Genomic DNA, 22,837 nt, shown 5'->3' with positions numbered 1-22,837 from the left:
AATTGGGTTCAGAAAGTAATCAGGAAGCAGAGTGGTTGTCTTAAGATGGAACTAAAATGGCATACCTGAGAAGTGTTGTTTACACTATCCTATCACAAACTAATTACGATTTCTGAATTGTCTTCAAGGGCTGTTTCATAAAAAACATTTTTCACAAGTCTAAGCCTGAGACTTATAGTGCTTACGTTTAGAAGGATTGGTCCTCCAAGGAGGGGTACAATCAGTTTTTCATCCAAAGCTAGCTCTGCCATAGATAATATATAGCTTCCATTTTCAATGCGGATCTAAGATGACACACAGATTGTGATTTTATTGTGTGATTCCATCCAGAATAGGCATATTTCCTAGATCCAGAAGTCCAGTCCCCCCAAATCAGCAATAATTCAGTCTTATCCAAATTCAAATTCTGCTTGCTCAGATTTGATTCCCGTAACTTTTTAGTATGAAGCATCCAACTGTACTTTGAAAGCTTCCCCTTAAAGTATACATTCCCCCATTTCTTATTTCTTTCTATCTAGGAAGATTCCAAAAGATTCTCAAGGTGTCAGAATGCATTCCAACATTCAACTTGCAGATTGCTGGCACTACATGTACAGAAGACAAACAGATGGAAGACAAACAGATGGAAGGATGCTACCATAGGTGGGTTCGTTTCTCCTTGTGAAGGCATTGGTTGTACTCTTTCCTTGCTCCCTGACCAGGTAATTAAAAAAAAAAAAATTGAAGGGGTTGATTTCAGGATTGTGGCTGGCTGGTGGTGAAAATAGATTATGTCTTGCTCAGGTAGTAGGAGATGAGGAAACTGTAAAAGGGGGATATTTAAATTATCCAGCTTTGGACTAAAACTGATTTTTTTTTAAAAAAAATACAACTTTTCAGATGTCCTACAACACCCAGAAGCCACAACAACCCTGTCCTCAGATTTGCCACTCCTGATATATATGAATTAGTTTTTCTTATAGGACACTTTTACCCAGAAAGTGCACTGAGAGTTACTTCCAAGATTACAGGATTAATCAAGGGCAATTAATCCCAGTTTTAGGAGCTACACAATACCCCCAAAAGTCTAGGGTGTGTCTTCCAGAACTTCTCCAACAATTGCTGATAAATTGTAATTTATGATTACATGGAAATTGTATGAACGCTAATTCTGATTTCATTTCAGTTTAATGAATAAAATGTAATGTAATCCCAAATTTATTTTTAGTTTTAGCTTTTGTGCATAGCCACTGGAATGCCATTCAAAGGATTAGTGCAGGTCTCAATCTAAAACATATTGTGGTTTCTGGATATTTATGCTCCACTTCTACAATTTAGTGCTCTTTAAGGCTACAGTTGTGGGTCTGACAACAAATTTGGGCAGTGTTGGTTGGAGAATGTCTAATAAACTGTCTAAAAGTATTTTCATAGCTCTAGTCCAAAAATATCCAAGCCATAAATATTCAAGCCTAACCCAAACTAGTGCTCGGGAGGAAGGCTTTAGAAAAAGGAAGTATTTCATAATTGAGACAGTGGCGTGCATGGTCTATCACCTACATCTTGACACAAAGGGAGAAGTGGCATAAATTCTTAGGGCTTAACAGTTGCTTAGTAAGAGTGAGAGTGCATAAATCTAAAGGGGATGAAAAATGTTCAGACAGTCATTTATCGTCTGCTGAAGCATTATATTGGAGCACTTTCTCATCTCTGCAGAATCCTCCTGATAAGTAAAATTTCCATTTCTTCTGTTTTTTTCTTTTCTAAAATTCAAGTGTGTTTATACATTCCATCAAATAACAGACTGATTTAGAAACCCAATAATATTACATGATCTGAAAATGTTTCAAGATAAGAGTTAAACTTGTTTAAGAGATCTGTTTTGGTTTGGGGCTGAATTTCAACTCTGAAATGCTTGATGCTTTCCACTTTAGCTCAAGCCATGGACATGTTAGAAATGAAGAACTACTTTTTTTTTTAATTTAGGATTTTCGTCCAAAATAAAGATGTAATAAATAATAAAATTACATATACATTGCTGAAAGATTTGAGCCTGAGGAATTTGTTTTGAGTCTCAGAAGTGAACAGAGCTTTCATCTTTCCACATAAAATCCACTCCTACTTGTTCATGGCCAGCCTAGAGTGATATGTGGAAGTCTATTATTATTATTATTATTATTATTATTATTATTATTATTATTATTATTATTATTATTATTTATTGAATTTGTATACCGCCCTACTCCTGAAGAACTCAGGGCGGTATACAAATTGATTGGGAATTAGAAATCCCACCCAAAAGTGGGCAATTTGCTAGCCCTGTGAACATTTTCTGTTCTTTTTTTTAAAACATTTTTTTTATTTTTTAAGACAAACATTTAGTACATCATTCATTTCTTCCATGTGACATTTCGGTGTTATCTTCAAAAGTTTCTTCTCTTCTCTACCTCTTCTGTCTTCAATCTCACCAAATCCATTACAAAGATTTTCCACTAATATAATATTCTAATTACAACCAATTTTTTTTCAATCTTTTTTAAAAACTTATTTGTATCTCTTTTCTAACCAATAGTAAAATTTATTCCATATCTTAAAATATTCTGTATCTTCTCTTTCCTTTATCATCATAGTTAATCTATTCATTTCTGCACAATCTAAAAATTTTTTTAATTACTTCTCCCTCCGAAGGTATATTCTCTGCTTTCCACTTTTGTGCATAAACAATCCTTGCTGCTGTTATTACATGTATAATCAAATATATATTATCTTTACTAGTTTTCTCTGGTAAGATACTCAATAGGAACAGCTCTGGTTTTAAATCTGTATGTTGTTGTATCATTTCCTCCATCCATAACTTAATTTTATTCCAATAGTTTTTCGCTTCAGGACATGTCTACCACATGTGGTAATATGATAGGTAATCTGGTAACTGGTGACTTTTCCAACAATTGGCTGATTTATCTTTAAACATTTTTGCCAGTTTCTCAGGGGGCATATGCCTTGGTAATACAGGGGTTTAAGGCACCCTGTTATTAAGCTGGTTATTAAGACCAGCTGCCTGCAATTACTGCAGGGTTCGAATCTCGCCAAGGCTCAAGGTTGACTCAGCCTTCCATCCTTTCTAAGGTAGTTAAATTGAGGACCCGGTTGTGGGGGCAATAAGCTGACTTTGTATAAATATACAAAAGGATGAAGGCTATTGCTGAGCACATTGTAAGCCGCCCTGAGTCTCCGGAGAAGGGCGGCATATAAATCAAATTAAAAAAAAAAATATATGCCATCTATAAAACATTTTATATAGACTTTCCTTATATGCAGTGGACATTGTTAATTTATAATTTCTTTCCCATAATTGTTGCCATTTATCCAATTCAATTGAATATCCAAAGTTTTTTGCCCAGACTATCATTGTTTTTTTTTTACTTGTTCTTCCTCTAGTTCTATATTTAGTAAAAAATAGTAACATTTTTAATTAGTTTATCCTCTGTTCCCATGAGTATCTTATCAAGCTCAGTCTTCTCTAAATAAAAACCCTGTAGTTTAACATCTTTTTCATAACTTGTTTGTATCTGCACATACATATACCAATCCATTTCAATTTCCTGTTCTTCCAGTTCATGTTTCCCTTTCAACAAATCTTTATATCTAACAATATTTCCAAGATTAAAAACGTTTGGGTGAATTAACGCTTCCATTTTTGATAACCATATTGGTATTTTCACATAATATTTATCTCTAACTTTTTCCCATACCAATAATAATGCATTTCTTATATAATGTCTTTGAAAGTATGTGTGTATCTTTCTTCTACCATACCATAAAAAAGCATGCTAATCCAATTGTAAATCATATCCTTCCAATGTTAATAGTGTTATATTTCTTAATTCAATCCATTCTTTCAACCATGTCAGTGCTGCTGCTTGATAATATAATTCCCAATTCAGAATATATTATCCCAAAACATTTTCTGTTCTTTTTTTGACACAGGATAGGCTCTTCTAATAAAGGTATTGCATAAGATTGGAGAATCCTAGATTAGGAAGGCAGCGACATACCAGAAAGAGACAATGTCACATTTCCACTCTGTTGCCGAGAAAACCACATAGATGCAGATTTCCTCAAAGAGCTGAGTTTGAGCAACGATACCTTTACTTCTTATAGTAATTTTAAAATAAAAATAAACTAGATTATATCTTTCCCTGAGAAGAACTTGGTAGTAGAAGCTTTCTTCCATCTGCTTTTATACTTCTTTTCTGGCTAAGCAGGAAAGAAGATGCTCAAACCCCGTCATTCAATATGTTTGGGTCTATATAAAACATTAAACCAGTGCCCATTTTAACTACAATTTACCACACACAGAGCAATAAAGCACACATTCCATTAATCCAGGGGTGAAATGCTCCCGGTTCAGACCAGCTCGGGTGAGTAGGTAGCGATGGCGGCAGGGAGTTTGGAGAACCGGTAGCAAAAATCCCTGCCCCCGCCCTCCATGCCCAGCTGAGCCACGCGATCATCAGAGCCTTTTTTTTCTTTTAAATGGCTCTCACAAGCCAAGCTCTGACGATCCCAGCTGAGTTGCCTGCTAATCAGGCAACTCAGCTTGGATCGCCAGAGCAATGTAAAAGAAAAAAACTTTTTTCCTTTTAAATGGCTCTGACGATTGCTTACCTTAGCTGCTGGTTGCAACGCCTTGCTGTAATTCCTGCAATCCATTGCATCAGCAAGCAACTGAATCTCCCTGCCTGCAATCAAGCAGGCAGGGAGTTGTGGACTTCAACTCCCAGAATTCCTCAGCCAGCAAAGCAAAGCTGGCTGAGGAATTCTGAGAATTGAAATCTACAAGTCTTAAAGTTGCCAAGGTTGGAGACCCCTGTTCTATTGGGTAAGTTTTTTTCCCCTTTGGGAGCTTTAAAAAAATAGTTAATTGGGGTTTTTTTTAGTTGTTCTTTTTTTAGACCTAGCCATTTAAAGTTTAGGAAGTTTTAAATTTAGCTGCTTTTATATAAAAATAAAAATAAATAAAAATAAAATAATATTTGTGCAGCTTTCTGAGATTTAGTGTGTTTCTGTAGTGTTTCACTCTAACTACACAAACACACAAAATCTCACAAAGCTGTATGTGGAATTTTGTGTGTGTAAAGTGTGAAAGTTGGTTTTTTGGGCTTTTTGTGGCTGTATGAGGTTCCTGCTTGTTGCAGGGGCCATTTTGGGTCTAGCACAGCTGCTTTTACATTGTGGATGAGCCAGTGGTGTTGTGTTGTGTTGTGTGTGTGTAAAGTGTGAAAGTTGGTTTTTTGGGCTTTTTGTGGCTCTGTGAGGTTCCTGCTTGTTGCAGGGGCCATTTTGGGTCTGGCACAGCTGCTTTTATATTGTGGGTGAGCCAGTTGTGTTGTGTTGTGTTTTGTAGGTTAAAAAAGGGCAAAGAAGTGATATTGACTTGGCCACGCCCACCTGACCAACAAGCCACACCCTCCCAGTCACCTTACCACCAAGCCCCACCCACTAATTAAGCCACGCCCACAGAACCGGTAGCAAAAAAATTTAGATTTCACCCCTGCATTAATCCCAAATCAGAATAACATGATATGATTAATTAGCTCTGCAATTCTGTTTTTTTTTTAAAAAAAAAATTAATATTGTGGTCTCTAGTCCATTTATGAATTGAGACTTTCTGAACCAAGGATTGTCTAGATGTGTTGGATTTTACATGTGGAGACTTCAACATTGGCAAAGCCTATTTCAGAGGAAGTAATGAATTAATCTCTCTTTTTCTTGCATGATCTTACAATGACACTTTGAGAGGTGTACAAAAAGAATAAAAGAATAAAGCAGTCAGCCAGCAATAAAACCACCCACTCTAAAACAACATACAAAAAATGTGGGTGGGGGAATGAATTTACTTATTAGTCATCAATTTGTCATGTCTATTGATAGATAAATTGTAACTCTGGAAAATTATCCTGCTAATGGGGATTCATTGAATTGCTACTGAACTCTTTCAGATTAACCAGAATGAATTGGCAGCACGTAGCTCCTGGAGTCATCCTTTTACTAGTCAAGCTCACAGGGACATCTCTATTTTTTGTTTTTTGTGAGTATTGGGCAAATTTTAAGTTTCTCTCCCTCCCTCCCTCCCTCCCTCCCTCCCTCCCTCCCTCTCTCTCTCTCTCTCTCTCTCTGTCTCTCTCTCTCTCTCTCTCTCTCTCTCTCGCTCTCTCTCGCTCTCTCTCTCTCTCCCTCCCTCCCTCCCTCCCTCCCTCCCTCCCCCCTCTCTCTTTCTGTTGTCTCTTTTCTCATTTCTTTTTGTCTTGTATATATATTGTAAGGGCTTTGGGGTTTTGAAATATGGATAAATACTACTCTATGTGTGTGCGTGTGTGTATGTATATGTATATGCATATGCATATATATGTATATGTATATGAAAAAGTAAAGCCATAATGTACAGTACATACATTATCTCTTGCTATCTTTATTTTTTATGCTTTATTGATTTTAGTGTAGTATCCCTGATTGTCATGAGAGTTGGGTAGCATATAAGATTAATTAAATTATTATTATGAAATGTTTTGAGTTTCCATGTTTTATTATGCCTCAATACATAAAGATATAAATAGCCTTTATTGTTTGCAGCTGTTATTGTTTTTGATTTTCAAAGAAGTGTTTTATATGTAACTGTCATTCCACAGAGTGCTTTTTAATAGTATCCTTTATTATCCCATTGAAAACAAGAGGCAGATTAACAGATAGACTGATATGGAGAGACAGAATTTTCCCTATGGAAAAGTTGAGATTTAAACTAAAGGCTTGACTCTCAGCTTTCTTTTGAACCTGGTTCAGCTCCCTCATCTAACAATGAATAACAATGACAAAACAATTGCTTTTACTTCCTATTTTATTTTAGCAGAAGTATTTATCATTTAAAAATATTCTTCTTTTTAGTTCCACAGATCTTTCCCAAGGGGAGCATCATATCTCTCTCTACAAAAAATTCTTCAGGTAACTCTACATAAAAATCTAGAGATTTCTGAGACTAGAAAATAACTGGATGAGGAATAAATGTACTTTGATTTATGTTGAGAAAAAACCGTATTATGTGGCATTCAGTGGGGAAAATTCTTGAACATTGAAACTCCCTTTTCTCAATCAAAGAAGAGAAATTTTCAACATAAAAGAATTTCCCCCATTGAATGGGAGGGGATTAAGTAGAATTAAGTAAACACCTCTCCAGGTGTCTCCAACATTTTGCAGCACTAGTTAACCTGTATTGGTAACCAGAGGCAAACTTCTTCTCAGCTGCTTATGCAGTAGTGGAAACAGTTGCGAGTCAATGAGTAATAAGTTCAAAAAATGTTTGACATGTGTTGTTCTTCAGCTGATAGCTTTAGATGACCAACCATACAGCATGAATTCCAGCAACTCTTTCCATTTGATTGCCCTTGACTTCCAGATGCTCTCATACATCATCTTCAACCAGCAGATGGATGGTGCCCTCCTTGTATCACTTAATGCATGGAGGAAGTGTCAAAATTCTACAAGCAGCAGGTCCAGACCCTTATGTCCATCCCACTCATTTGATCCAATTGAGGTGCAGTGTGTGCTTATTACTTTGCCTCATTGTGCACTAAGGGGATTGGCTGAGAAATGAGAGATGCCTGTTATGAAAAGTCTCATCTCTTCCAGGATGAGGAACACATAGATCCTGCTTCATGCTAAGATGCTAGATGTGACTTTACATAGCTGATGAAGGGAATATGGGAGAGCATCGGGCTGTATTAAAAACCTCAGCCGTGACTCTATGATCACAGGGAGTGGACCTAAATATAAAGTGCAACCCATTATGTATCATAGATAGTCTTCTGATGTATTGTTCATAAACTGCGTCTACAGCATATAGAGGGGAATAATTGGTTCTTATAAAACCAGGAAGACCAGTTAGACTGCCTAGTGACAACACCAAATAGACAGCTACAAAACCCAATTCTGGCACAGGATTATGGTTGATTGCTTCCTGGGAAAAGCTTTTGTCTAGGAATTTGAAAATCAAAGAGTTACCTGATTGACGGACCTTTGGAGTTTGTGATGATGACATTATTCATTCCTTCTACTGATTTCATGGAAACTTCAGGGTGCTTTTAAAAATAAAAAAAAAAAACCTCTCAAAATGCTAGAAATGCAACAAACAATTTGGATACATATGAGGTGGTAATGCTGCAAACCTCAACAATACTGGAAATTAATTCATTGCAGAATGGAATAAATTCTGAAATTTCAACCTAAGGTACTCTTAAATTAAACTTTACCAAACCATATATTCCTTCAAAATATACTGAATTATAAATGATACCAGTTGCAAGTTTGTTTGCTTTTTATTGGAAAAGACATCTGATCCCCTCTGTGGAAGAATAATTAGTTAAATTATGGGTATGTGTTTCAATGCCAAGAATAACTTCATAACTAAAAATAGATTTGATATACGCTTCAATCTTACTTGAAAATCATTTCTGGATTGCAATTCTATACATGCAATCATGGCACATTCCAAATTGGGCTTCCATTGTGTATAATTTAATATATAACTTACATGTTATTTACATTATTTTAATGTATCTTATGCAAGTTTTCTGTTTCCTCTTACTGATTTCAATTCTGCCAACCAAATAATTTTACCATTCAACAGAGTATGTTTTGACTAGAAATTGGATATGAAATGTCTTAGAATACTCTAAGTGGTTAATGGTGTATTACAGTATATTAATCCTTATGATAGTTTAGATTTGTCAGTTAGTTGAGATCTGATAGTCAGCTGCCTATTATGTTGCTTACATTGTTTTTCTCCCTCCTTTTCTTTTGCTTCTTTTTTCTTGGTATCATAATGATAATACAAAAGAAATTAAAAAAATAAATATGTAAAAATCTCTTTATTGGTTGACTTGCTGAATGAAGGTGTGTGTGGTTTTTCTTCATGTCCTTGTATACTGTTACTATAGTCCATGGTTTATTTTCTTGCAAAAGAATGCTTGAACTTGTTGCATTTACCTGTTTGTTGCAGTTGATTTGTTTTAGTGTAAAAAGAAGACTAGTTTTGCTGTGGAAGGATGCATATATGACTTAGGATTGCTATTTTTTTTAATTTTGGCTACCACTGAGTATTGATGATGTGAATTCAAATTACATTTAGGATGAAATGATTGATGCCATTTTTTTGTTTCCTAGTGTGGCCCCCTGCTCCTGAGCAGACCTCTTCCCTCTCTCCCTTGCATCCTACTTCAGGTAGAAAGTGAAATTATTATTTTTCCCTCCATATCGGTTAGTATATAGGTTGGGGATGATTGGAAAGGGAGTGGAGAAAGTGGTAACTCTGCTAGTGAAACTTTGAATATCAAGGTAGAGAAAAATAGCTCATGTTTATGATTGTCTACCAGGTTTGACAAAATAAATTGAGAAGTTTCTTTTATAACAGAGTGGAGAAGACAATTAACTGAAATCATCTTGTATGAGATATTAAAAATCCCAGATCAGTTGATTAAACATTTAATTCTAGAAATTCTACTGACCTATTTTGGGCTAGTGACATTTCAGCAGAAACTAAACCTGAACACTTTGACAGTTCTGGGTTCCAGATATTTCAGTCAATGGTGGGGTCCTTAACAAGTCTCTTGTGCTACAAAAATCTGGATGGCCACTAATTAACAAGAAAAAAGATGCAAAAGATTTCTGTTATCTTGTGATCATGTGGATTTTGGCACCTAAACTCTGGTTGCATTAGCTCTACCTGAAGTTAAAGCAACCTCTTGCCCTGCGGGATACATATTTTAATTGAAAGGAAGGCCAATGGGTACAGTTCTCGTACATTCTTTGCATTCACTGAATGTTACTCTTTGCATTCACTGAATGTTATGTTGGAGGAAAGGAAAAATCAGATCAAGAAGCAGGAAGTAGCAGGGAAGCTACTGAATAATGGAGAACCAGATTGGAAATTCAGCAATTAGATCAGCATCTTCCTCCAATATGCAACAGAAAAACAGACTCACAGTCTCTATAAAAAAGACCTTCTCAAGAAATAGTAATGTGCCTTGTAAATAAGACAAAAATACTTGTATTGGTACCAGGAAATAAACAATCAAATTCCAATGATAAAATTTGGATGGGATGAAAATTACCCTACTTAGACTTTAAATGCTTTATCTTTCTGGAACTTCTGAAGCTGCAACTATTATTATCACTTTCAAAATCATTTATTCCTTGCATCTTTTGCTATAGTCAGAATTCCTTTGAAGAAACCAAGGTGGGAACGATTCAGAGGGCATGATTACTTGTTTTCTGAAGAGAAAGCTACGTGGCTGATCAGCCAACTTGATTGTAAAGATTGGAAATCAAACCTTGTGATCATCAATGACACAAAAGAACTGGTAAGTTTATGGTCACCTGGGAGGAAACCAACTTCATCCTTGAAGGGTTTATGCTCTTATACCCCTTTAATCTGGGAAAAGAATCATGTCAGGATTTTTAGACCATCCAGTGAATAAGTGAGGCAATCACAATCCTCTGACAAAACATATATAACTTTAGGATTCCAGAGGAAGCTCATGTATCATAGTTCGAATATGGATTGTAGGATGGAGTATGAAATACAGAGATGTCCAGGTTAATATGCGAAGCAGACCTTACCTTACATTTTGAGTCAAAAAAATCAAGAGTTAGCAAGGGCTTGAAAGAAATCTAAACGTTGCCATGAGGGCTATGGATGAGAGGAATGAGAGCAAGTGTATCCTGAGGAATGCTTGATATACGTCATTGGGTTCTCCAGTAGACATAGTTTTTACTTGCAAGGAAACTCTAGTTTTGATGGCTACTGTTGAATTGGAGAGTGAATGTCACACAATGTTAACTGCTCAAGGTGCACTTTAAAATAGAGGAGGATGAAGTGTGAACATACTATTTTAGATGCAAGAGAAACAACTATGGATTATAATTTTCTGTGCTAAGCAAGAACTTCTTAGCATCTGTAAATACAGCTGATATGTTTAAATTACTTTTAAAATGTCCTCATAATCTGGAAAGCACCCAGGCATTCTTCTATTTTGCAGTGAACTCTGAAAGGAGAAAAGCTTGCAAATTGATGAGCATAAGTAACATCAACAATATTTCAGCTTCTCATATCAAAGGGTTCATCTTCAAAATAATCTTGAAGTGAATCTGAATACCAAAACAAAGCTGTCTGCTTTGGAGATTGATCCAGTCTTCTTCTTTTTCTTTTCCAAAGAAAAACATGTTTTAGGGTCTAAACTGAAGAAGACTATATGAGAAACTTCAGAACTATTTTGGAATAGGGCTGCAGTACTCTATATTTGCTTCCAGTCAGAATTTGCCTTTACTGGGTGACTCAAATCGCAGTGTTTCTGGAAATGAAATGTTTTTTCTGTTTCTGTTTCTGTTTCTGTTTCTGTTTCTGTTTCTGTTTCTGTTTCTGTTTCTCTCTCTCTCTCTCTCTCTCTCTCTCTCTCTCTCTCTCTCTCTCTCTCTCTCTCTCTCTCTCTGTGTGTGTGTGTGTGTTTGTGTGTGTTGGGTACAGCCAACAGATGCACCATCACCAGTAGAAGACAAGGCTTCTCCAATCTACCATTCCAATGTCTCATTGGGTGGCTGCTGCAGAACAAGTTTGTGGAATCATCTGAATCTCCACAATCTTAAAACAAAAGCCATCTGCACTAAGAAAGCAGCATGTGATTTATCAGATGGGTATACATGTCTGGCACATTGAAAATAGCATGAAGTTTTAAGCATGATTTATGTTTGTTTCTCACCTACCTCCCTTAGTAAACAGTATACAGAACAAATTCTTTCATATGGCACTTGAGTAGCTAGAGATGAAAGTGAACAAGATTCCTGGAGCTTTATACAGTAATTATGGGACTTTGGCAGATGCATCTTCTATCATTTGGATCTGGTAATTTACTCAACTTACATCCTTCATCAGGATGAAAAGCATAGGGAATTCACACCTCTCTTTGAGACTACTTCAGGCTGCTTGTGATTTTCATAGTCCCTGATAAGAACCTTTGATTTTCCATATTTATTTTATTTTTCTCACCAGGAATTTGTTATTAACAAAACAGCAATGGCTAATTATTTCATTGGACTCACCTATTCAGAATCAACAAAAAAATGGGAGTGGATTGATCACAAAGAGCACAACATAAACCTGTATGTTTCATTCCCCCGCTCCTTATCTGTTTTAGGGAGAGATCTATTTTCCCCATATGCAATAATTTTATATGTTCTGCTTCCTTTCATAGATGTCCAACTTCCTTTTTAAATCTACATGAAAATATTGCAACTAGCTACTTATAAATGTATTTTCTCAAAGGTTTATATATTTACTTTTTTCCTTTCTTTAATACGGACCATCTAGAGCTCATAAAATATTTACTGGTCAAATCCAATACTTTCCATGTCTCCAGTCCCTAACACATTATCTAACACATTACTATTTTTTAAAGGTCTACATTTAGTTTGCACACTATTACTGAGAATTTGGAACCATAATTGTGTTCATTCACAATTCTGAAGGAGCACTGGCATAGAATTGTGTACACAAAACACAAATGAAGTACTGCTGCAGCAGTTGTTCACTTTCTATGGGCCTTTTGTTAAAATATATCTATTAAACTCTTTGATTTTTATTTTTTTTACTATTTTATGTTTTTCAGTGTGCTGATCCAACACATTTATATTTAAAATTAGGATCTGTCTCTTGCCAATTTTCAGCATCAATTTTAGATGGGAATTTAATTCTGGAACTCTTAACACATTCAATAAAGCTGAGGAGGATAATTATTAAATGACTGCTCACTTACACATGAAATAGTGTGTGGTGAGGAGGCTCTGGTTCAATTCTTCGAGAGCTAAGCAACATTTATTTGCCTAGCGACAACTTGTGGAGTGTCTACTTCCTTCTTTGCTTTATTTTTTGTGTGCAGAGGAGAACAATTCATTTTCATTATAAAGGGGCATTATCATATGGTAAATGTTTGAGGCAACCAAATCCAGTTGTTATTTAATTAACATTATTGGCCCAGAATGAATTGAAATGTTGATCACTGTGATTTCAGATGAGTTGAAGTTCTACAAGAACGTTTCTCCTTTTGATCCTATAATTATTTGTCAATTCATTTAACTCCAAATAATTTCTTACTGTACTTCTGGTAAAAAAATCAGGAAGAATTCAACAGAGCCTTGGTAGTACAAGGGTTTAAGGCACCCTGTTATTAAGCTGCTTAAGACCAGCTGCCTGCAATTACTGCAGGGTTCGAATCTCGCCAAGGCTCAAGGTTGACTCAGCCTTCCATCCTTTCTAAGGTAGGTGAAATGAGGACCCAGTTTGTGGGGGCAATAAGCTGACTTTGTATAAATATACAAAAGGATGAAGGCTATTGCTGAGCACATTGTAAGCCGCCCTGAGTCTTCGGAGAAGGGCGGCATATAAATCAAATTTAAAAAAAAAACAAAAAAAAAAAACAATTCAATTTGTCTTAGCTCCAACAGGCAGAAGGAGCTAATTCTGCATTCTGAATACAATATTTTAATTCATTAGGATTAATTCCCAATTTAATTTATAATCAGACCTTATTTGCTTTTTGCCTTTAATAAACCAGAACAAAAGAAAAAATTAGAAATAGTGAAAAAAAAGCAAAAAAAGTGATACCACAAAAATGATCTTTTATTAAGGTTAGATTTCAATTCAGGTTTTTTGCCATTTTAAATCTGCCCTTTTTAAAATTTAATCTCCAATGTTGGTTTCTTCATGTATATCGTATTTTTGCTAGTGAAAAGTACATATTTTAGCTTATTTCTTCCTCTCCATGTTCCTTCTCAAACAATCAAAAATGAACGGTATAAATATCCTAGTTTTTCTAATGATAGTATTATAGGGAAGGAATAATTAAAGTTTCTTATAAATTCTTAGTTAATTACTAACTACTTTTCTTAAATTTATCTGGTCTTTTGGGCTAAGTAACTCTTAATCTGGTTATAAAATCCTTGATAGCCTCTTTCCTCTATTGTTTCCCGAAACATATAAACTAACTAACTTGAATTGTAACATTAATATTTTTTATTTTGGGTTGGACCCATGCTTTACGTTACTAGTTTGTTGAACCAAATTCAGATTTTTAAAAATTGTTCTGTTGTTTACAGCTTTCCAATTAAAGCAATAATGGATAAAGAATGTGTTGCTATTGGGGCAGGAGATGTGAGTCCAGTATCGTGTTATGATGACTACAACTGGGTTTGTGAGAAGACCTATAGTTAATTGATTGAAAGAAACCTCTGCAAGGCTGCCTAGGAGTGAAGACTGAGTAAACAGCAAACCTTGTTGTTTAATAAAATAGTTATATCCTTTCATGATCTCACTCCTTCATTTACTATAAACTACTATATTTGCTACTGAATCAAGATCATCTTGGCATTATATACTGTAAGGGGGGGAGGGATGGAAATACTTCCCAAGCTGCAAGGATTTTGCATCAAGGCCTTTTTACTTATATAGAAGTCTTTGTACAATTGTGTGAATAGAGAATTATGAAGAGGTGAGAAACTAATCAGTAGGAATCTAGAAGGTAATCTGAAAAAAGATACAAGGCTCATATATAACTATGTTGTCCCTCTTTCTTTCCCATTCTTGAGGGACTAAATCAGGCTCATGTTAACATACTGGTATTTGCCTAATTGTCCCCTTTGGTGGCTGTTTCAGGATCCCTCAAAGAGCAAGTTCTTTTTCCTGTTCCTGAAAACACTGCAAGATGGCTGTGAACTTTCATAGGATCCTCATGTCATACTAAACTGTGACTTCTTTAATTATGGTCTCCTGAGTCAAAAGCCAGGGTTTACAAAATTATATTTTGTTTAGCCAAACACATGAATCAAACAAAATGTTTTGTCCTAAAAGGAAGGAAATTGTGTTCTTGGTAAATGGATACTGTGGCTTCATTGCCACATCAAATTCAGGAACTAATTCTGCTGTGAAGTCACTCCTTGCCATTTCAGAGCAGTAAACAGTTCTCAACTAGTTGTAAAGAATGTAATTTCTTCTAAATGTTAGTTTTGAGGACATGGAAGTGGTTATATTTATTTAATTTACAAATGCACGCACAGGAAATAATGTGGGAATATCTACTTTAGGCAATCCAGTAGCTATCTGCATCTACTCTCAAAGACAGTTGCTGCACTTGAAGAAAACTTTAACAAATCTTCAGTAGTCCGAACTATCCATTATAACTATACTCAAAGGCATTACAAATTTAATATTTCTTTGTTAATCCTGAGTATCAACATATAGCAGGTCCTCATACTAGTCTCTATTGGGAAAACTCATTCCCATTAGTTTTAAAGGCCATTGTAAAATATCATATCAATTTTTGTGTAACCTTTATTGCTTCCTTGTGTTATAACAAAAAAGTGGAACTTTACTCGAGCCTGCTAAATAATGTGCATGCCATTCCCATGATGCAATATATCTTATACTCTATTTAAGGCATCTCTGTTAGATTGCTTCCTATATATGGTTTTCTCTGATAAAGAGAATTATTTTGCATTATCCAACCAAAACATCTCAATTGTTTTTCTTATCTTACAAAGAAATCCTTTTTGTTAGGACGGTTCAACAAATTCATGTTTTCCCCCCAATCTTCCAATTTTTTCCATTTGTGAATCCTCCACTTTATTTCTGCCCTTTGGAAGGGAAGTCACCAGGTTAATAATGTAGCTAAATTAATCAATGAGAATTTCCATACAGGATCTTTCCTGCAATTCAGAACCTGCTGCTGCAGACCTCCCCAGTCTCGTGATACCATGTGGGATGGAAACGTCAATTTTCTTCTGGCTTTGGATGGCAACAACTGGGTCAGTGGACTAAACGAGTTAACAAACTGAATCAGTCAAATGTTTCTCCAAATGATGAAATTCACCTTGTCACATCTTTCTTTGTTAGTGGAAATAAATTATAGAGACACATAAAGGCCCTTTCCCACAGGTCCAATACAAGGAGACCAAAATAGTTCATCTAATATGCATCAGCATATTCTAGGAGGGGGAAGTTAACCTTTAAAAGACCAAATAGGAAACAAATTATTTTTGTATACTGAAAACATGCAAAGTGTAATCATAAAAGGCAAAGGCATATATGAGAAATGGACCCATTGTTTTATGCAAGTTTATGAGCACAGTAACCATCCTACTGCTGTCTTTATTTCTGCTATGAGGCAAAAGCAACCATAGTTTCTTTTTATCTGTCGGCCTGGCGTGGAGAGCCCTAATTTTGTGTTGTTTTATGTCACCCAACTGGTTGACATAAAGCAGCACAACATACACAACTCAGGATGTTAACAGGTCATACAAACAAATCATCTTTAAAATGTTAACCTTCTACAGAAGACAGGAGAATGCTTTTGCATGAAAAGAGCTTGAAATGAATGTATGTACATATTTTGCTCTAAGTATAGCAGAGTACAGTACAATAGTTCAGTTTTCCAATGTCTGATAGTCATTGGCATTTATTTTGCTGATTTGAAATAACGGTCACAATTCCTCTGGAAAACATTTATTTTTAAAGCAGCAATATAATACAGGTTGATATAGAATAGAATTCTTTATTGGCCAAGTGTGATTAGACACACAAGGAATTTGTCTTCGGTGCATAACACTCATTGTACATAAAAGTTATGATAAATCATGATCATAGTCATCATAAAAATACATTCATCATAAATCATAAGATACAACACTTAGTGATAGAATCAACATAAATTGTACTAGGAAACTAAATAAAACAATATAAATCATAAAAATACAAGCAACAAAGTTATAGTCATAAGTAGAAAAGGAGATAAGCAATAGGAAAGATGAGAAGGATAATATTAATACAGTCTTACTAAATAATTTGAAAGTGTTGTGGGAATTAGTTGTTTAGCAGAATGATGGCATGGGGAAAAAAACTATATTCATTCAAGGAGGAATTAGATCTAATGGTAGAATTCCATGTAACCTGAAATACATTCGAAAGGAGTGCTCACTCTAAATTGTTTAATTGTATTACAGTAGGTTAACTTTCTTATCAGGGCCAACTTTTATGAACAGAGGATAGAATTCTGATTCTATCTTGCTGTGAATTTCCATTGCCCAAAGAGTTTTTATACCTTCTCCTCACAAATGAAGCGGTTGAATTCAGAGCAAGATTTTGAGACTCTGGAATTTAATCCAATTGCAGCACAGTCGTTTGTTTTATCTTGAACATTAAATCTATGAAGGGAAATTGAAAAAAGTCAGAACTTTATTTACAGGAAATGGAGCAGTAATCATGCAAAATGTCAGAAACTTCATTTTTATATGGGAGCTGCAGAATAAGAATCAAATAAATATACATGGAAATGAAAAATGGGCAAGATTTCATAGAAATTCTTTATCACAGAAGTTTGAAATGTAGGCAATAAAAAGATACACACAATCCATCAAGATAACTAGGTTTTGTGAATATGCTTGCTGGTCTGACCCATCTTGGAGGCAGAGGATGTATTTTTCAGCTCACACAATTCAATCATGCAACCCACTAGGAGTCATGTGACCAGTTTTATCCTTATTGGGACTTTTCAGACACAGATAGCCAGAGTTTATTATAGAGAGGTCAAACCTCTGCTGGGAATTGCACTCATAGATTTTTGCACTTATATATACTGGGCATTAGTAGTTGCAGAAAGAGATACCTAAAACACCATGAGAATAGTATATACATTTCACCTTCCATATGATGGGTGAATTAATGCCTGAGTATTTGCCATATGTCATGTTAAATCTAGGTAACCTGTGGTCTTTTTTTTTTAGCCTAGTATGTTTTTTGTGTGGGTTACTTCTCGATTGAGATTGATTTCCCAATAGGCCAGCACATCCCATGGAATGATTACTCTATCACACTTTCTCATAGCCAAACATCTATCAATGCAAGTATCAATTTATCCACAGATGGGCTTATCTGTAAGTATATACAATAATATTTTTTTCCACAACAATCCAGAATAGATCAATATTACTAGCCACAGGCAAGGAGAGCTGACTTCCCCTTCATTCTTTGTTAGGAGCAAACAACCTTTGAGTGAACAGGGGGCCGCACTTCTTTAAATGCCAAAAACTGCAGTGGACAGAGTAATGGGTGCAGCCACAAACAAGATCAGGATCCGAAGTTTTGGAATTTTAAATGTTTTTCTTGAAGGCCAGTCAAGGTATACATCCATGTTTGCTGCCAGATGCAGTCAGCTGTCCAAAGTGCCCTACTCCTACTCTGTATAAACAATAATGATTAGAAGTCTAATAAAACTTACATGCCAGGGTCAAATTTTGTATTGTCAATCCACTTCCACTCTCCATTTCTCTGTCTCAGGCCAATGAAGTAATCTGCATTTTGTGTTTTGTTGTTCAGGAATGCCTGGATAGGATACACAGGAACAAAATGTTATGAAATACAGTGACACCAAATTATGTTATGGACCTGCAAAGTATCTATAGAATAAAGGAAAAGGACAGACCCTGTGTAAACATACATTATTCCCATCCTGCTTACAATATTTTTGGACTGTTGCCTTCTGGCAGAAGATACAGAACAATTAAAACTTGGACCACATGTTTTCTGAATAGTTTTTATCCCAGAGCTATAATTACACTCAACAATGAACTAAAGGGCCATCATCAGTGAGCTTTTGGACAGCTGTTGGTCTGTTGTGTGGATGTTTGGGTGGTTTAGTGGTGGGGAATTGTGGTGGGTGGGAGTGTGTTTGAAGATTGTTATGTGTGTTGGACCTGGTCTTTGGGTGTTAAGTGAATTTCGTTGTATGGATATACTGTGTATACACATACAATGACAATAAAGTTATTACTATATTTGTATAAGTTGCATTCAAATTACATCAACATAAACTATGCATACCTTATGCATTACAGATAGTCCTTGACTTACAACGTTAATTGGCCCCCCAATTATGACTGTAAGTTGTGATGGTCAGTATTTGGGTTATCACATGATCTTGGCCAATTTTGTGATCTTCTTTGCAGTTGTTATTAAGAGACTGTGGCAATTGTAAAGCAAACAACATAGTTGCCAAGTGAACTCTGTAGTTATTAAGGAAATCCACCTCTGGCTATGGGGCTTTTTTTGACATAAACTAGAAGAAAATGCTGGCTTCTGGCAAAAACATTGTAAATCAGTCATGTGACTGTGGGATGCTGTAAACATCCATAAATGTGGGCTGGTTGTTGAGTGCCTAAAATGCAGTCATGTGACTGTGGGGGAGGGCAGAGAAGCCTTTGGAACTGGGTTATCGGTACCCTTTTCAGTATCAAGTTTATCTCTATCTGTACAACAGCTTCTATTTCAAATAAATACAAAGCATTCCTTGTAGGTTTTAATATAGTATCAATTCTAAGCTCTATGGAATTGGGCCAATCAAATGCATATTCTTTAAGGAAAGAAAATTAAAAGAGAACAGAAAGCATTTTAATTTCAAGATTTCTCCCTCACACACAGTATTTGTGAAAGTCATTTCCTCACAGTAGCTGAAGAGAACGGGCTTCCAGATTTGTCCTGTTCTACTTTTAGAATGTTTTAACACTGGTTATACCACTACTTTTCTTCAACTCAAGAGGGAAAAAATAGTAATTAAAAACAACAACAACCCACCAACACTTCAGAAAGATTTTGCTTGCCACTTTCTTCTAGATCTAAATCTTACAATTTGTGTGGTTATTTTTCAGAGGCAAAAATACCCCCTCACCTGAGGAAATAGTTGCCATGGTTTCTAATATCTGGAACAGCTTTTAAAACTAATTTCATACAGTTGCTTAATATCTGGAATGTTGCCAGTTCTAAATCTACCCCAAATATGTATGTGTGTTTTTAAATTACTATTTTTCTTTTCCTGAACTGCTTTCTTTTCACAGGGCTTTCTTCTTTAAAATAGGTTCAGTGGTGCACACCCTTTCATTGTTTTCTGATCACCTGAGGTAATTTTATCTCAAGTGACTGGAAAAATGATGAAACAATGCACTGTTGGAATTTAAAAAGTGAAAAAAATAGCTGCAGGTAGTCTTCTATTTCCAACAGTTCATTTAGTGATGGTTTAACGTTACAATGTCACTGAAGAAAGTGATTTATCACCATTTTTCACACTTAAAACCATTGCAGCATCTCAATGGTCACATGATCAAATTCAGACGCTTGGCAACTGACTCCTATTTATGACGGTTGCAGTGGCCTGAAGTCATGTGATCATCTTTTGCGACCTTCTGACAAGCAAAGTCAATGGGGAAGCCAGATTCATTTAATGGGGAAGCCAGATTCACTTAACAGCCGTGCTACTAACTTACCAACTGCAGTGATTCACTTAACAATAGTGGCAAGAAAAATCATAAAATGGGCAAAACTCACTCAACAAATGTTTTACTTAGCAGCAAAATTTTGGGCTCAATTTATGGTCATAAATTGAGGACTATCTATACTTTAGAGAAATAAATAATATTTTTTAAAAAATGCTTCAGACCTGAATTGAATACTTTGCCAGCTGTTGCCAAAATAGCTCTGTCTGGCTAGATTTTCTTAAACTGAACTAGAGTCAAACAGGCATGAGCAAAAGGAAGGCTTAAAGCTGGCTGCAACTATGTCCTAATTTCCATTTAAAGGTAAATTGTTTGATGGGGAAGGAGACAGTTACACATTATTTTATGGAAGTGTAATAAATTTTAAATGTTTGTCCCAAAATACTTGCTATTTTTTTTTTTTTTACTATCCATTCTATCTCCTCACCAGTTCTGCTTTGCTGCTGATAACGGCAAGATGAGAATTTAACGAGACACATTCTTTTTGGCTTTCATCCCATGTTTTTCGCAGCGTAGTAAAGTAGTAGCACTTTCCTTCATACAGAGTCCACCTTAAGGGGCAGCCTAAAGAAAATGGGGAAATGGATTCAGTGTACAGAAGGAGAAGAATTCACATTGGAAACTCACTGGTGGCATTCACATTGCAAACTCACTGGTTTTTCCTGGTGAGGTGATTTTGGGGACTTCTGAGAAGATCTGTGAAACTGAATACAAATGACTCTTAATATAAGCAGGCATTTAAAAAGCTATCAAGGTCAGTCACAAAAAATTGCTCACTAAATTCAAGCCCACCTACTCCCTCCCAGTTGTATTATCCTTCTCATATAGAAGGTGACTCATGCAGTTGAGAATTTCCTTTCATGATCTATAAAAACTTCCCATGCTAGTTAAAACACTGATGGAAATGATCTGTAACTTGTTCTAATAGATCTCTCTCTCTCGTTCTCTGTATGAGAGAGAATAACAATAATAACAATGGCAATATATTTTGCACATGGAATTTTGGTCAGTGCTACATTGGTCAAAAGAACTGCTATGGTTGAAAATGGACACATCACAAGAATGGCATGACATGCAAAGGAAGCATTATTAACCATTATTTTCCAAAATTAGAAGATTGATAATAAAAATCAATATAATACATACAATATACAAAGAACAGAGAACTGCCTATTAGCTTAATAGTCAAAGTTGGCACTAGTGTACCCACGAGTTTCCAATTCATATTAGTCTTTAGGTTAGATGCAAAACACCAAGATATTTTCCTTTTGCATTCAGACTGAAATCTTCAGTTATGAGTCAGGCTTTGCTTGAATCTGAAATATAAAGTGAGCTATGTCAAATTAAATGAGGTATAGTACTTGTTACTACACTGTCAGGCAAATATTAGTAAGTTAGTAAATGGAAATCAATAAGTAAACTGATAATGACTGCACGGAGAATATGAATTTTACAATTTATGAACTTCCTTTTTCACTTATTTTATTTCAGGTTTATTGTTTCTCTATACAGTTGATGAACAGAAATTTACAAGACTTAGGGTTCTTTCTCACAACAATAACATGCATTTCTCCAGGTTTTGACTCAGCAAAACAGTATACCTGTTTAAATTGTGTTGCCACCAGAGCCCAATTCTACCTCTGTAACAAGGTCAGCAATGGGGTAAAGTGTGTGGGATAAACTGTAAGGTGACTCAAGCCTCCTTCCCCTGGGAAGGAGGCTTGAGTCACCTTACAGTTTGCCCAAGGAACCTGATTTCTGAAATGCAGGAGTGTACTTGATCCCAAGACTACAGATGTAGTTGCAGGTATGGGGAACAAATAGGGCTAAGTGGGAAGGAACTTTATTTTTCATTTCTCCTTTATTGTATTTTTACTCACATAAACAAAGGAATCTGCCAGATGTTCAAAACTGAAAAAATTTATAGCTCTACAGCATTAGACCCTCTTTCTTTCATTTCTCTTCAAAATGAAATTGTCTGCTGCCTTCCCCCCTTCCCCTACAGCATGCTCTTCTTCCATTATGTGTGCTTGTGTTAGCTCTTGTTCTTGAAAGGTCAGTGCATTTTTTCTTCCTGCTATTACCTCTCTGGATTAGGTTCCCCTTTCAAGCGTAGAAGCCACAATTACCAGATGTAGGCTTTAGTATGTTTTTTTGCTCATCATTACAAAGCCTTGAGCATAGTAGTACACAGGCAGAGGACAGAGCATATCACGCAGAAAGGAGGTATTCTTTGAGAGAATCCCACAGGTTTCTGCCACAGATCCCCCGTCCTATGACTGCCTCTTTCATCTCAAAATCCCTCTTGGCAGTTCTTCCCCCTCCCCCACCAACCTTCTGCCTCATTACATTATTTCCTTCTCCAATGACATGGTTATATGTTAAGCAATAACACATCCCCCATTCTTCATGTCTTGCTCAACTGCAGCTGATTGTTACAGGA

General features: G+C 35.7%; 2 protein-coding genes across 3 annotated transcripts; one reads left to right on the top strand and one right to left on the bottom strand.

The window, feature by feature from the left end:
- Nucleotides 1–531: 531 nt before the first annotated feature.
- Nucleotides 532–14,361, top strand: LOC139311062 (C-type lectin domain family 5 member A-like). 2 transcript variants are annotated; one of them, XM_070935392.1, is made up of 7 exons: nucleotides 532–642; nucleotides 5,979–6,067; nucleotides 6,919–6,975; nucleotides 9,193–9,249; nucleotides 10,240–10,388; nucleotides 12,074–12,183; nucleotides 14,176–14,361. In XM_070935392.1, the coding sequence occupies exons 1-7, from the start codon at nucleotides 608–610 to the stop codon at nucleotides 14,288–14,290; spliced, it is 612 nt and encodes a 203-aa protein (XP_070791493.1). In that variant the 5' UTR covers nucleotides 532–607; the 3' UTR covers nucleotides 14,291–14,361. The 2 variants fall into 2 exon arrangements, with proteins under 2 accessions (XP_070791493.1, XP_070791495.1); XM_070935394.1 differs by lacking the exon at nucleotides 532–642 and adding an exon at nucleotides 1,666–1,706.
- A 2,804-nt stretch (nucleotides 14,362–17,165) lies between these two features.
- Nucleotides 17,166–21,619, bottom strand: LOC139311061 (C-type lectin domain family 5 member A-like). Its single transcript, XM_070935391.1, has 5 exons — nucleotides 21,541–21,619; nucleotides 21,048–21,098; nucleotides 20,822–20,958; nucleotides 18,348–18,451; nucleotides 17,166–17,274 (listed from the first exon to the last, which is right to left on the bottom strand). The coding sequence occupies exons 1-5, from the start codon at nucleotides 21,617–21,619 to the stop codon at nucleotides 17,166–17,168; spliced, it is 480 nt and encodes a 159-aa protein (XP_070791492.1).
- Nucleotides 21,620–22,837: the final 1,218 nt, after the last annotated feature.

This window comes from Pituophis catenifer, unplaced genomic scaffold (genome assembly GCF_029215685.1).
Source record: "Pituophis catenifer annectens isolate HBS135680 unplaced genomic scaffold, rPitCat1.0.hap2 SCAF_2, whole genome shotgun sequence".
Lineage (NCBI taxonomy): Eukaryota > Metazoa > Chordata > Lepidosauria > Squamata > Colubridae > Pituophis > Pituophis catenifer.
This window is presented reverse-complemented; position numbering and strand designations above follow the sequence as displayed.

Bases quoted from the DNA above. Each gene is read 5' to 3' on its own strand.
- LOC139311062 (XM_070935392.1), top strand. From the start codon at position 608: ATGGAAGACAAACAGATGGAAGGATGCTACCATAG. The intron at 9,250-10,239 runs GTAGAAAGTGAA...CTTTTGCTATAG, and splicing joins TCCCTTGCATCCTACTTCAG to TCAGAATTCCTTTGAAGAAA. The intron at 10,389-12,073 runs GTAAGTTTATGG...TTTTCTCACCAG, and splicing joins TCAATGACACAAAAGAACTG to GAATTTGTTATTAACAAAAC.
- LOC139311061 (XM_070935391.1), bottom strand. From the start codon at position 21,619: ATGAATTGGAAACTCGTGGGTACACTAGTGCCAACTTTGACTATTAAG. The intron at 21,099-21,540 runs GTATGTATTATA...ATTTGTATTCAG, and splicing joins TTCTCTGTTCTTTGTATATT to TTTCACAGATCTTCTCAGAA. The intron at 17,275-18,347 runs GTAAGTTTTATT...TTCCCTTCATAG, and splicing joins ACAAAATTTGACCCTGGCAT to ATTTAATGTTCAAGATAAAA.